We start from the raw sequence: 16,227 nt of genomic DNA, 5'->3' as shown, positions 1-16,227 counted from the left end.
CGAATAGATTTGTTGACGTCCGTTATGTTCGCACCCAGCTGGTATGATTTTGTCAAACTCTCAACCATCACACCTCTTAATAGTGAATCTCCATACAGCACTCGCTCCTTCATTTTATTTACATTTATGAACATTCTATTATTTTTCGTAACAGACTTTCATCATTTATTAGCGGGTAGTTCAGCACACATTTTTCCATATGCTCCAGTTGCAGCTTTGCTCTGTTTATCACTCCACTCAACCAAGCGATTTCACTACTTGCGTCTATCTTACCATTTTCATTATCAATCAAATCATCCATTCGTTCTATATTTCTACCTTCATTTACACTTTCAACGACGCTCTCACACCTATCTGGTACTACCTCGCAATTCCTTATCACATCGCTAATTTCTATATTCTGACTATCTTAATGATATCACTCTCGCCACCCAAAACACACGCTTGAGATTCTCCTTCTCCTTACACTTTCTGCACATATTAACTCCACTATCACCATCTAACCAGACTCCCACCGCTCTTCGCAAAGCATGCATCTCACAGACAGCACATTGCAGAAACTCTTTTATATCAAAACTCTTAAACAAACATGGCGACCTGGCTGCATTTTTTTTTTTATCGCTGCCATATGTATGCTATCTTATCTTAAAAATAATAATTAAAATAACACAGAAAACACACAAAAATCGCATAGATACACCAAGAAACAAAAAGCAAACAATACTACGTAAAATTCTAGTAAAATTGCCAATGATAACATAAAATACTACTAATCTTTTCAGGAGCTCTCGACAAGCCGACGATCATATCAGTGCGACACCTACCGTCTAAAATACACCTACCGAATATCCTGATCTAGAAACAGAAAATTTCTTAGACCATTACAATATTACTTGTTATGCAAAAAAATATACGAAGAGAATGAATTTCTGGAGTTTTTGAGAGACAACTACTTTGGGCATTAGGCAACAGAAGACACAAGTGGATCAAAGCTCTTGGATTTTATAATCTCATCAGAGGATGTTATTATAAATGGAATGTCAATTATTTCTCCACTTGGTGAGAGTGAGCATGAAGTGAGGACTTGCATTCAAAGATGATTGATTAAAGTAGGTTCTGGTCTCTGGAATGTGTATGAAGACAGACCAAAGAAATGTAGTTTGCAGAGTTTAGTGGATAGGAGGAGAAGGGGAGGATTATGATGTTGTTAAGGGGTTAATACCAACTTAACGTGAATGAGGCTTTTATAGAATGGTGGAAACAGAGTTAGAACAAGAGGCTGTATAAGCAGGGTGTAATGGAAATGAAGAGTAAGGCATTTGATAGAAGCAAACTTCAATAGAAGTTTGATGATGATTATAATAATAATAAGAAGAATAAAGAAATTTCTCAATTACTGTGTTTGGAAAGTGATTTTCCAATCAGCTAATTAAGGTTGAAATTAGGTAATGCATAGTTACATGATGTTTTTTATTTCAGGAATCACCTGGTATGATAATTCAAGTGACTGATTAGTTAGCTGAAGCTAACAAGTGACTGATTAGCTTGGTTATTTGGAAGCTAGATATAATTGAGACATCACTATATATATAATTTGTTAACTTCACTACAACTGAGTAAATGCTTCTCACAGAATTATTTCACATAAACAGAACTTACTTTCAAATGAGGCAAATGAGCTATGTAGGGATGTCGGTACAATGTCAGATACACACCTAAAAGGAGAAAAATGAGCAAAGTACATTTGAACAGTGGATTAAGTTTTTTCTGATGAACAGGTAGGTTAAGTATAGTCAAAGTTGTATGTCTGCAACTTTAATTATACTTAACCTACCTGTTCTATTATACTCTACTCTAAACTATTAAATCATAATGTTTAAACTGTGATACTATATATTTATGAAAGAAAACAGAATGAAATATGGAGTAAAATAAATATAACAATGAAATCCAACAGTGATGCAACCCTTGGATATACTTGGAAACCTTGATGAGACAACCATTTTTAAGTCCCCATCAGTCATATTCAGTTAAAGCAATAACTTCATCTCTTTGTAGTGCTTTATATGATTATTATTATTGTTACCAGCAGGTCTCCATAGAGTCAAGAGACTCATCACGGGAGGTCTCACTCTCACATGCACAGCTCATCATGCCTTAGCTTAAATGCATTCAATATCCCTGCACTAACCACACTCTCAGACTATGCATTCCAATCATTCACCACTCTCCATGAAAAAAATCAACTCACCTCCTTGCACACCCACCCACCCACCTTATAGAGCTTCTGGGGATGGCCTCTCATTCTCCCCATCTCCGTATATAAAAAATTAATTAAAAAATTAAATTAAAATACTAAAATTAATTAAATTAAAAATTAATAATGAAAAATCTCATCTATGTTAATCTGGTAATCACCCCTTACCAACTTATACATCTCAATCATGTCTCCCCTCTTCCTTCTGTCCACTAGGCTCTGAAATTTACATTATCTCAATTCCCTCATATTACACATTCCAGAGACCAGAAACAAACTTAGTTAATCATATCTGTATCCTCTCCAACATCTCATGTTCCTTTTGCAAATTTTGTGACCAAATCTGTGCACAGTAATCCATGTGTGGCCTGATCCAAGTCTTGTACAATGGAATCAAAACATCCTTACTTCTACAAATCAGTGTTCTCCGTATCATTCCTATAATGTAATGTGCTGTACTGTCCACACAATTTTAGAAAAATGTCCATGAAATTTCAATTCCCTATCCACCATCCCCATCAGATCTTTCATTCCCTCGACCTCCTCTAAAATATCCCAACCAATCCTATACTTGCCATCCCATCTTTGCTTCACAAATGTTTTAGATATGTGGCCAGTAGGAGGAGAAATGATTGTGGAATAATGATATTGTTGGATAAAAATGGGAATAGAGTGACTGATGCAGAGGACATAGTGGAATTGTTGAATGAACACTTTATTGGAGTATTTCATCCAGGAGGGGTCAGTTTTAATGCTAGAGGGATTGGGCAGGTTTGAGGTTTAGAGGTACAGGAGGAGAGTGTGTTTCAAATACTGAGTACTCTGGATGCCAGTAAAGCTGTTAATGGTATTTCACCACGAGTTTTGAGAAAATCAGTAAATTGGAGCAGATGGGGATAGATATAGGGTTGATAAGATGGATAGGAGGGTGGTTGAAGGAGAGATACTAGAGAGTGGTTTATTCAGGGGTGGAGTCAAAAAGACATCTTGTGACTAGTGGAGTGCCGCAGGGCTCTGTTCTTGGACCAGTGCTTTTCAATTTGTTCATCAATGATATTGGAAAGGATTTGAGAGGAAGTGTTCACTTGTTTGCTGATGATGCAAAGTTGGGTAGAGCAATTGTGAGTGCACAGGATGTCAAAATTTTACAGGATGATTTGGATAGTTTGGAGGACTGGGCTAGGAAAAATGGATGTCAGTTTAATGTGGCAAAGTGTAAGGTTATGCACTTTGGGGTGAAAAGAATAGCAGCAGTATATTGCATAGGTGGAACCGTACTCCAGGAGATTGATGAGGCCAGGGATTTGGGAGTGCTGGTGGATAGGGAGTTGAAGTTTAGGGGGCACATTGCAAAAGTAACTAAAACAGCTCACCAAATCACTTGGCTTATGAAAAATACTTTAACATGCAGAGAGAAGCAAGTTGTTGTTCCTCTGTATCGAGCCTTGATAAGATCCCATCTGGACTTCTGTGCCCAGTTATGGGCACCAGGGTTTCTTCGTGATGGGGAGGAGGTGGAGAGGGTCCAGAGACGAGTGACCAAGATGATAGCAGGTCCGTGGAATGAACCTTATGAGAATAGGTTGAGGATTTGTGGGTTGCAGAAATTGGACGATAGGCGAAGGAGGGGCGATATGATTGAGACATTCAAATTACTGAAGGGTTTTTATAAGATTGATCCAGAAGATATTTTTGAAAATATGACTGGTGGTGGGAGGACTAGGGGCCATGCATTGAAGCTGGGCAAGAGCGTGGTTGACAATGGTGTTAGAGCTAGGTTTTTTACTTGGAGAGTGGTGAATGAGTGGAATAAGCTTCCAGAGTCTGTTGTGGGTGCTACGACTGTGAATGAGTTCAAGGCAAGATATGATAGATACTGTGTGAATGTTGAATAGTTGTTCCAGACATGATGTTAGGGCCTCCCTCGATGAGTCTATCGACTCCTTGGAGTTTCCCGGAACAATAATAATAATAATAATAATAATGTGCTAGGGAACTGACAGTGCCTTTGAACTAGCGATTCAATGAAAGTCTGGCTTTGGCAAAGGTGCCCAGGGAATTGAAGGAAGGTAAGATAGTGCCATTGCATAAGGGCGGTAGCAGACTGGAAGTGTCTAATTATAGACCAGTTTGTGTGTCATCAGTAGTTAGTAATATCTCGGAGAAAGTAGTGAAGGACCGTATACAGCACTGGGCAAATGAGGGTAATGTTATCTATGAGAGTCAACATGGATTTGTGAAGGGGTGCTCTTGTTTTAGCAATATGCTAGCCTTTTATGATAAAGTTACAAGAGCATTAGATGAAGGAAAGGCATATACTGCAATTTTCTTAGACTTGGCGAAGGCATTTGAACGGGTGCCACATGATAAGCTGATATTTAAGTTGCAGCAAATGGGTCTGGATGTCAGATTGGTCAACTGGATTCAGGATTGGCTGTCCGATAGGTATCAGAGAGTTGTGTATCGTGAGGAAGTTTCAAGGAAGCAGAGGATTACAAGTGGGGTACCACAGGGCTCAGTACCGGGACCTATATTGTTTAACCTTTATATCAGTGACATTGTCAGTGGATTGCAAGAGAATATTGTGGATGATGCGAAGCTGGGAAGGATTATTAATAATAGTGCAGATGCGGCAGCCCTGCAAGAGGATTTGAATAAGCTAGATAGATAAATGGGCAAATAAATGGGGATATCGGTTTAATGCACCAAAATGTAAGGTCTTGAGGTTCGGGAAACATCGATGGGACACTGCATACTCCATGGGAGGAGTTATATGGGAGGAAGTAGGGGAGACGAGAGATCTGGGGGTTGATTGATAGAAACCTGAAATTTAGGGGACATATTGCAAAGGTGGTAAAGGTAACACAGAGGATTGCTGCAATAATGAGAAGGACGCTGACCTGCAGAGATAAAACAGTTATCATTCAGTTGTATAAGACCCTGATCAGACCACACTTGGACTTTTGTTTTCAGATTTGGTCCCCAGGATTTGAAGGGGATAAACGAACTGTGGAAAGGGTACAAAGGCAGATAACAAAGATGGTTTCAGGACTGTACAATGTTAGTTATGAGGATCGGATGAGAGAGTGTGGACTGCAGAGTTTGGTGGATAGAAGAAGGAGAGGTGATATGATTGAGACTTTTAAACTGTTGAGAGGTGGTTACAGGGTTGACACTGGGGAGTTCTTTCGCTTGGTTGAACAGCGGAAAGGAGTGATGACAAGAGGCCATCCCTGGAAGTTACGAAAGGAAACTGTGAGCAAGAGGGTGAGGAGTGGTTTCTTTGCATGGAGGGTGGTTGAACCATGGAATGCATTGCCTGATGGAGTGGAGAGAGCGAGAACGGTCAATGATTTTAAGGAGTGGTATGATAGACTTTGTGTTTCTTAGGAAGGACCTCCCACGACGAGTCTTTTGACTCCATGGAGGCCTGAATAATAATAATAATAATAAATTTTAAAACCTTTCACCAGGGGTTGGCAAACTTTCTAGACTATTGACCCCTTCATGGAATCCTTGATCCCTCATTGACCCCATCATGCTAAATCAGTGGTTCTCAAACTTTTTAGTCTGGCAGCACACTAAAATCAATAAATAAATTTCATGGCACCCCTAGTACTATAGAAAGTAAAGTGCCGATTAATTGATTCTGAAAGACTCGCATATATAACCCATAAATAAATTGATATTACAGATACTAAAGATATGAAGGAAAGCGTGTTTAAAAGAAAACAGATTTTATTTAAACTAAATTAGTTTATTTTCAAACAACCCAAAAACATACAAAACAAAAGCTATTATAAAGGTTCAGATAATAAAATATGAACTTAATGTGAAATATGTGCCTGGTGTTGTTTACATATTTTTTTGATATTAGGCCTTGTTTTTGATAGACATATCCTCATCGCATTTTCAAGGGCCTTTAGTCTTTCTCTCTTCTTTGTTTTAATATTTACGAGTGCAGAAAAACCCAGTTCACACAAATAAGATGTAATAAATTGCAATAAAATGTTAAGTGCTTTGAATCCTATATTGGGGTACTCCTTCACAGCTGTTATCCAAAATGAATTCAGACACATTTCTGAATGCTTCAATCTCAACGTACGATCATTACTTATATCAATTAATTCTTTGGCTTCTATAAGACTTAACTCACTCATTGCTGATGTTGACTCTACAAATGGATTTCAACTCCAGCTTAATTTTATCTGTAGATGTCAAAATATTCTAATTTATTCCTTGCATGTTGGAGTTCAGCTTGTTCAGATGATCGAATATGTCTGTTAAATAGGCTAGTTTGGAACACCAAAAATCATCTTGTAATAATTTATAGAATTCTGATTTGTCTTCATTTTGGAAAAACATTAATATTTCTTCTTTAAGTTCAAAAAATCGATCCAATACGCGACCTTTTGAAAGCCATCTTACTTCGGTATGAAGAAGAAGAAGATTCTTGTAATGCGATTGCTCTTCACATAATCCTGCAAATATTCTAGATTTTAATGGTCTGGCCTTGATATAATTAACCATCTGAATGATTTCTTCTAATACACTTTTTAATTCCAAGCCTATTGTCTTTGCCACCAATGATTCACGATGAATGAAGCAATGAGCCGTTATAATGTTCTCATTTTCTTTTCTAGCAAAGGAAACAAACCCTTTTGTAATCCCAACCATAGCAGGTGCACCATCTGTACATATACCCACACAAGTTTTCCAAGATAGACCATTTGTATTAAAATATGTGTTCATTATATCAAAAACATCTTTTCCCGTCGTAGTTTTTTTGAATTCCTTGCAGCATAGAAATTCTTCGATAATATTATCATCTTCAATGAATCGAGTAAAAACAAGTAAGTGTGCTTTACCACCGATATCAGTTGACTCATCTAACTGCAAACTGAAAAATTTTGATTCAATTATTTTGGTTATAACTGACTTTTCAATATCGACTGACAGATCATTAATATGTCTACTCATAGTATCATTTGATAATGGAATCATCTTTATTTCTTCTTCTGCCTCAGTACTAAAAATTGTTCTCACAATTGCTGAACAGGCTGGAAAATCAAGGTTTCACCGATAGTATGAGGCTTCATTTCCTTCGCAATTATTTCAGCAACTAAATAACTCGCTTCTTGAACTCGGTCGGAAATTGTAAACTTTCTTACAAAATTTTTACTTTGTTTTTCTTGTAATCTTATTAACTCTTTGAAATATTCAGGATTTTTATTCTACAAGTTGTCATGTCTTGTGGAGAAATGTCGCAATAATTTGCTAGGAACCATAGCCTCATTTGATAGAACCAAACCACACAAAATACACTTAGGTCTGGGAATTAATTTATCACCACACCATGTAAATCCCATTTTTAGATAGCTCTCGTGATATAAACGAGTTTTTACATTCTTTTTCATTGTTCCCTTTTTACATGAACTTATTCTTTCTGTTTCTGTTGTTTCATTAGTGCTTTTTTGTTGCTGAATGTTAAAAATAGTCAAATCTTCATTAATGCAAGTATCAGTTTTTGATAATTTATTAGTGCGAATTGGTTCGTTAGCTTTGCTACAAGTTGACATTTCTTGATCGTCAGAATTTTCACTTCTTCTTTATTTAAGGAAAAAATTATTCATGATTTTGAAGGGCATATGTAACTTTAATATTTTATTTTAAAATTTATTTCAAGTAAATAATTTTTTTTCCGGATGGAAAAAGGAAAAACATTTGTTTACGATGTCTCTTGTTATAGTTGGAATATATGACAATAAGAAAAACCTCTAATCACTGAATTTAACGACTTTAATATCGTACTTCGTTTATTCTCACCGATGACAAAAGACTCATGATTTTTGTTTAGGAGAAATGATCATGTATAATACTTGTCACACTGAACAGAGAAATACTAAAACAGACAGCAGGACAACTAACCATTCATTCATTAGTTCATTTTCCCCAGTATTTATGTGCCGTCACATATCTAGTTACTACGACACACGGTGATCTAATGAAATCCCAGGATATAATATGAGTGATACAAAAAATGATAATTTTTATATACGCTTCATCCATTAAAATCAAAATATATAATTTTTTTGTTTTTGATTTAGTTATTTGTGGCAATTGAATATTTTGCTTTTTTCAAATAAACGATTCAAAATTTCGCAGCATCCTCGTGGCATACTTGCAGCACCCAGTTTGAGAACCACTGTGCTAAATAAATGAATAAATGTTATCAACGATAAACTTCTCAATTTAAAAATCATAATTCCTTCACCGTTTTACTTCATTACTGCTTCTTGATAAGAAATATTTAAAGAAAATACTTAAAGAAATTTATAAAGAACGTTACAAATTTAATCCCCTTTTGCCCCTAGACATTTATCGATCCCTTGAATAGCCACATCGACCACTTTGCTGACCCTTGCTTTAACTTTGCAACATCAAATTGTTATCTCCACACACTTGCCTATTCCAAAAGTTTATTTAGGTACTCATGTAAAGCCACATTTGCTCTATTTCTCATAACTCTTAGCATTATCTGCAAACCTTATCTGTATATCACCATTTAAGCCCTTTCCAACATCATTTATATACAAATTAAACAACAATGGACATGGACCCAAAAAATACCACTGGGGCATGCCATTAGTGACTTTCATCTTCTGGAATATCATTCTCCCATACACAACCTGCTGATATCTATCAGTGAACCAATCTCCAATCCAATGCATTAATCTACTATCCGACCCTGTTTGTATCAATTTAACTACTAGTCATGTGGCAATCTATCGAAAGCTTTGGAAAATCTAAATATACTACTGCATATGCCCCCCCCCCCCCCTATCCAATGTATTCGTCACCTTGGTATAATAATAAAATGATCTTTGCTAAAATGATCTTCCTTTAGCAAGTCCATGCTGCCCATTAAAGAGAATTCTACCACTGTCAACCCAGTTCTGAATCTTTGTCCTCACTAGCTTCTCTAACACTTTGACCACAACTCGAGACAAGCAGATTGGTCTATAATTCGAAACCTTAGTCTTATCATGCCCTTTATGAAGTGGAATAATTTTGATCTCTTTTCACTCCTTTGAAACCTGGACTAATCTAAGACCCATGCTAAAAATGTAAGTTAAAGATGTTGTTAACTCTCTGGAACATTCCCTCAAGACATGCAGTGATTTACCATCAAGTCGCATGGCCTTCTTGACATCAAGTTTACTCAAATTCCTCATATATCTGCTGCTCACTCATCATCAATGGCTCCTTCCCCATTCTCACTACTCTCGAGCTCTGCATTATGTTACAATCACAAGGATGGAATACTTTAATGAACTGTTCATTTAACACCTTTACTATATCCATCTCAGTGTTTATTTTCTCTCATTATCACCGACAATTGTCATCCTCACATAATCATTTTCCTTCTACTGGCCACATATCAAAAAAACTCCCTGGTTTTTTTTTTTGGGGTCATTTGCTAACTGCTGCTCATAATGCATTTTTGCTATCCTTACTAAGTAAATCACCTGCTTGCTTCCTCTTTGTACTCCTAATGTAAACGATTGTCTCCACTCATCTTGTGCTATCTCCAGAATGCTTTTTTCTTCAAGATTACATACTTCAGCCATCCATTTTACACGTTCCTTATTTAATCTCCTGACCCTTGGAATATACTCAGTCATTGCCTCTGCCAGATAATTCCTGAGCAGAGACCAAGCAGCACTGATTTCCTTCCATGCAATTCCACACAAAAATCCTGATATTGCTGGCCACAACCCAAGTGATCACTTCATGGTCACTTTCATCAACTGGAGAAAGATGTGACACTTCATCTACAACAATATCTTCTGATAAGATAATCGAATCCAAGATCCTCGATTCACATGTGCATTCTGTTATGTACTGCTTAAAGTAGTTATCCCTTAACCACGTCACTGTCAATATGGATAAAATACATCACTCCTCCACACTTCGTATCCATCACATATTTCAATGTAATATCAATGGTATTGCAATTTTAATATGCACTTCGCATCCATGGTAACTTGGACGTATATATACGTCCTGGCCAGTTGGGTGGTTAAAATCTAAAAAAATTCATGCTCTTTGGTTCCTTATGCTGTCTCTTCATTCCAGTCTTTCACTCATCATTACTTATCTTATTAGCCAGACCAATTTGTCAAAATATTTCCTTCTCAATGCTTCCACATTACCAGGTTTATAGGAAAATCCTCTTAAAAATTTCATCCTGTCCACCTCCATTTCACACCATACTGCTTCAAAACCACTGTCAATATTTGCTCCTTGCATCTTCACTTTAGATGTGCACAACTCCTCTGCATCATCAATAACAATTCTCCTCCGATTTTGCTCCCTTTTTTGCTTTGTCTGTCTTTGCAAAAGATTACATATCCCTCCATATTTATTCCTGTCAGAATGTCATCCTCGTTAAACCATGTCTCATTTATATATATTACCCTAACAATTTTTGGGCGAATGAACTCTATCAATGCTACAGTTTCATTCCTCTTGTTTTGAATACTTCTAGCATTTTTCAACATACACTCTAGCTCATTTCTGTTTTTGTAATGAGTCTCACTAACCTTGACTTCTCTACACTGTCCATTCCTGTCTATCACCACTGATATTACACCCCTTCCCAGATCTAAACTCACCCCCACCTTGACTATCTTAATCCTTTCTTGCACACTCATACATCTACTCCTGAATTCACCATCTACACTTTTTCATGCAGTGTTTCCTTGTACACACTGTGTTCCTTCTCTGTATTCTCTTCACTCATGTCACTCACCTCTCCATTCACAAACTTGCCTGCCTTACTCTCTCATGCTCTTCCACAACATTTCTTGTTTCCCTCAGGTGTTAATTTCACTTTGGTCATTCTCTCTTGCAGCAACAGTTTCTCCAACTGATTCACACAAAATCATTTCAAATGTAGCAGATCTCTTTTATAGCTCTATTCACCTCTCAAACTCATCCCACACATTCAAAAAATGAACTCCTTTCTCCTCATACAAGTCATGATCTTCACTCTCCTTTTCAACTCATCGTTATCATGCCTGGGCAACACACTCACTACCTTACCTACAACACTGTTATCGGTCACTCTCCTTAACAGCCTCATGACATCCCTCTTTACATTCTTCTTCTTGTTAACTGTCAAATCATTCATGCCAACTTCCACTACCAATGCTTTTGCTCACATACTCTTATCCACTGCTTCAACCACCCTGCTCATTCTACTTCCCAGAAAACAGATCTTGTGCACCTTTTCACTCACCACACCTCTTATCATCAAATCTCCATACATTGCTCTCAAATCATTCAATATTTCTTTCAAATCTTTTGTCCCATTCTTCCTCACTTTCCCATACAAATCCATAATTCTCCTCAGATCATCCTCATGCATTTAATCTCTTACCTCAGCTTTACCAACTCTACTTTCATATATTTAATAAGTTTTTCAATGCCATTTACAAAAATCACATTTTCACTATTTTTACATCTGTTGTCATACTGCTAACTCCTTGCCATAGCTCTTACCATTTGCTACTACTAACCCACTAACTCACTGCTATATCTCTTACCATTTGCTGCTGCTAACCTGCCACCACAATCGCATCCTGTCTTACCAATCAACATTGCTAACTCATCTCCACTTTTGTCCGGTGTTTTACTGTTACCATTCAAGTGCTCAGTTGTATTGTCAGCTTTGCTTTACTACTGTAGTATCCACAATCTTTTGCCTGCTATTGCTTACATTCAATATTATAACTTAATTACAATATATATATATTATAACTTATTATATATTATAACATGATTATTAATATATAACATGATTATAACTCGACTTTCATTTAGCATAATAAAGTTGCTTAACACTTTCACTGCCATAACTACTCATATTAAGAATTCAACAAATCTCTGACTTTCCATCCTTGAAGTATACTATCTGCAATCAACTGAATTCTTTGAATAACATAGTCTTTCATGTTGATTTTAATGTATGCAACTCAAATTCACTTTCATTTTCCAGTTCTGCAGATAGTTGCAAAAGATGATGCAAATTATGAGAATACAAATTGTCCAAATTTTTCTCCATCAACATTCTTTCCTAATTTGCTATAGATATCAACTCAGTGCAAATTTCTTCTCCTACGGACACAAATGGCTTTACCACTCCACATACAGCCTAATGCCATTTGGAACTATAATTTGTCAATCTAGATGAGAGATAAAATATAGTGTTTTCTATGATCAGACTACTTGACATCTTGTATCTCAAAACTTCAAAAGTATTCAATACTTTCCTGTATCCAAATAATTTTAATACAGCACACCCTAAAATGAAGAAAATGTTACCTGTGTACAAACAGTGTTATCACAAAATCCTGAACAGCTTTGAAAATAACAATTCTGGTTCTGTCAATAATTCTCCCGATAGCTCTACTCAAAATTTTAGTTCCATGATTAATACCCATCTCCTATTGTGTTTGCAATTTTTCAGACTCATCTGCCATCTACTAATACAGTATGGAAGATGACATATTCATCACATCCCAATAAATGGAATAAAAGATAGCCATCAAATTATTGTGTCACTATCATCACACTAAAAATGTTGAAGAAGAAAATTATTCACCACCTGGAGGAGGCATGTAATGAATAAGTGATGCCAAAATGGATTCCGCCATTCTCAATACTGACAGAAGATTTTCAACATTACCTGCTTTTAGACATAAAGCCAATGGAAAGTTTTCGAGAAACTTGTGCAGTCGCCCTTGACAAAGCATTTCATCAACTCAGGCATATAGAGGTAGATACTAAATTACCATTGTATAGTCTTTCTTCAGTTCCTGGAAATTTGCTCACCTTCAACATTAGTATAGTCATGTTAGATGATTTTACTCTATATACGATAGCGGTCTGAGAAGTTCTCAGCCTCGACCATAGATGGCAACACTATCAGCAGGATTTTTTTTTCTAAGTTGGTACACCTTAGAAAAAATGATGGAATGAAAGAGTTAACAAAAGATGAGCGAGTGGTGTTGTATGGCAACTCCATTATTAAAGGTGTGCTGGAGGATAGAATGCACTATTAATAGTATTAATAGGTATGAATGCTTTGAGAGAGGACAAAGAGTGTGTCAGAATGGATATCAGGAGGCTGCTTAGAAGGATAAGAGAGAATAGTGTGACAGGAAGGGTAGTTAGCATGTTGCCTAGGTATGACTGTGGTGAAATGAGGCAGAGAGCAAGGATTATGAATGATATACTGGCTGAAATGTGTGAGGAGATGGGAGTACAGATTGTTAATGTGTGGAATGAGTTTTAGGGACAAAGTGAGCTGTATGGGAGCGATGGACTGCATTTGAGTGGTTACGGTGTGAGTCGCTTGGAGAGACTGCTGTTGGAAGGTAGAGAAGTGAATAGAGAGAATGAATCAGATTGAGTGGTAAGTGATGTGGAAGAGCAGGAGAGTAAGACAGGAGACATTGAAGAGGTGGTTATGAATGGGGAAGTGAGTGGTATGAGTATAGAAAATGAGAGAATGGGTGTGCAAGAGGAGCATGGAAATGGGGAGGATCAGGGTGGACAGGGGTACATGAGAAAGGTAGATGCTCCAAGAGGAGGTGGGCATATGTAGGCGGGAAAGGAATGGGATGACCAGGGATCAAGAGGAAACAGTTGGAATTGAAAAGGGTTTTAAAATGAAGAAGCAGAGAGGGAAATGGCCCCAGTCGAGGATGGAGACATCACATCGAATGAGTGGTAGTATCAGTGGAACTAGCTGTAGATCCAGAAATGAGACATTGTGTTTGTATACAAATGCTAGAAGTATAAGAAACAAGGCAGATAAAATGGTTGCACTAATTGCATCTGTTCACCCAAAGATTGTCGGAATAAGTGAGACATGGTTGGAAGAGGATGACATCCTGACAGGAAGGGTATGATGTGTTTCGTGAAGACAGAGGGGGTAAAAAGGGAGGGGAGTGCTACTGATGATAGAGAAAGAGTTATGTCCATATAAAGTGGAGATGCAAGAGGGAAACAGTGCCCGTGGTTTTGAGGCAGTATAGTGTGAGATAGAGGTGAATGGAATCAAATACTTGGTGGGATGTTGTTATAGACCAGGTAATGTGGATGGTGGTGATAATGAAATGTACAATCAAATTAGCCAAGTAAATAAGAAAAAGGTGATCATTATGGGTGATTTTAATTATGGCAATATAGACTAGAATGATGAGATAGCAACTGGAAGTAAAGAAAATGAGTTTCTTGAGTTTTTGAGGGATAACTACCTCAGACAGTATGTAACAGAGGGCACACGAAGATTGAGGGACTTGGATTTGGTCATCTCATCAGAGGATGTAATTGTAAACGAGGTGTCAAATCATCCACCAATTGGTGAGAGTGACCATGAGGTGATTACCTGGTGGTTGCCAGTAGTGCGTGGACCTCTATGAGAAAAGGGTATATGTGGAACTACAAGGGGGGGGGGGTGATTATGAAGAGCTCAGGAGACAGCTTGCAGGTGTAGCGTGGAATGAGGAGTTAGCTGGAAAAGAGATCAATGCAGCTTGGGGGATTTTCAAAAACTGTTTAGTGGACAAATGTCTAAATGTATTCCAAGGGTGAGAAGGTTAAATAAGGTGGGTGTGAGATGGATGAATAAAGAGATTAAGCATGCGATACAGAGAAAACGGGCATTGTGGAGGCAGCATAAGAGAAGTGGAAATAACCAATTCCATGAAGTCTACAAAGACCAAGCAAGGAGGGTGACTTGGTTGGTGAGGGTAGTTGGCTAATGAAGCCAAAAAGAATTCTAAGGAGTTTTTTTCGATATGTATCCAGTAAAAGAAAGAATAATTATGGAAGGATGACACTAATTGGAGAAAATGGTATAGAGACATTTGCTGTTTAACTTGTATATTAATGATACAGGTGAAGATTTGGATGGAGATATTCAGTTGTTTGCAGATGATGCAAAGTTGGGATGAACCATGAAGTGTAGTGAAGACATTGTGGTCTTACAGGAAGACTTGAATAGATTGAGTGATTGGGCACGGAAACGGGGATGCGAGTTCAATGTTGCAAAATGTAAGGTTTTAAAATTTGGAAAACAAATATGGGATATAGAATTTATGCTTGGTGAGAATATATTGTTGGAGGTAGAGGAAATAAGAGATCTGGGGGTGATAGTAGATAAGGAACTAAAATTTAGGGGACACATCGCCAAAATTGTGAAGACAACACAAAAGCTTCTGGGAATGATGCGGAGGACACTGACGTGTAAAAGTAGGGAGATTCTTGTTCTGTTGTATAAGGCTTTGATTAGGCCACACATGGACTATTGTGCCTAGATTTGGTCACCGGGTTTTCAGAAGAATGAAGAGATGTTGGAAAGGGTCCATTGGTGACTAAGGTAGTTTCTAACCTCTGGAATGTCGAGTATGAGGAAAGATTGAGAAGACATAATTTGCAGAGTCTGGTGAACAGGAGGAAGAGGGGAGATATGATAGAGACCTACAAGTTGGTAAGGGGTTGTTATAGGATCAATGCTGGAGAAGTTTTACAGAGAATAGTGGGAGATCGTGGGAGAATCAGAGGTCATCCCTGGAAACGGTATAAAGAGGGTGTGAGTAGGGGGTGTGAGAAGCAGGTTTTTTTTCATGCAGAGTTGTGAATGATTGGAATGCCTTGCCTGAGAGCGTGGTGTCTACAAAGAGTTTGAATGTGTTTAAAACACGGTATGATGAGCTGTGTGTGTGTGATAAAAAAAAAAGGACCTCCTAGATGAATCTTTGACTCGATGAGGTCTTGGGGTGGTAATAATAATAATAATAATCTGTCATAAGCATCTGTGTGAAATTGCAAGTCACTCTATCAAGTAATTTGTTTTACAGCTGTCTGAAGCAAAAGTGTTGTCTGTATCCCTTGAA

The 16,227-nt window shown here is 37.4% G+C and overlaps 1 protein-coding gene across 4 annotated transcripts in view; it reads right to left on the bottom strand.

Annotated features, from left to right (window-relative positions):
• The window catches only part of unc80 (unc80, NALCN channel complex subunit), a 1,852,146-nt gene that overhangs the window by 240,111 nt on the left and 1,595,808 nt on the right, over window positions 1–16,227 (bottom strand). For all 4 annotated transcript variants that reach the window (XM_090404461.1, XM_090404464.1, XM_090404465.1 and 1 more), the window contains one exon: window positions 1,660–1,715. In XM_090404461.1, coding sequence (XP_090260587.1) covers window positions 1,660–1,715 — 56 coding nt within the window. The remainder of the gene's footprint in view (window positions 1–1,659; window positions 1,716–16,227) is intronic.

This window comes from Typopeltis vanoorti, chromosome 14, assembly GCF_054136105.1.
Source record: "Typopeltis vanoorti isolate ZY-2024b chromosome 14, IOZ_Tvanoo_1.0, whole genome shotgun sequence".
Lineage (NCBI taxonomy): Eukaryota > Metazoa > Arthropoda > Arachnida > Uropygi > Thelyphonidae > Typopeltis > Typopeltis vanoorti.
Note: the sequence above shows the minus strand (reverse complement) of the source record. Positions and strands in the feature narration are given on the sequence as shown.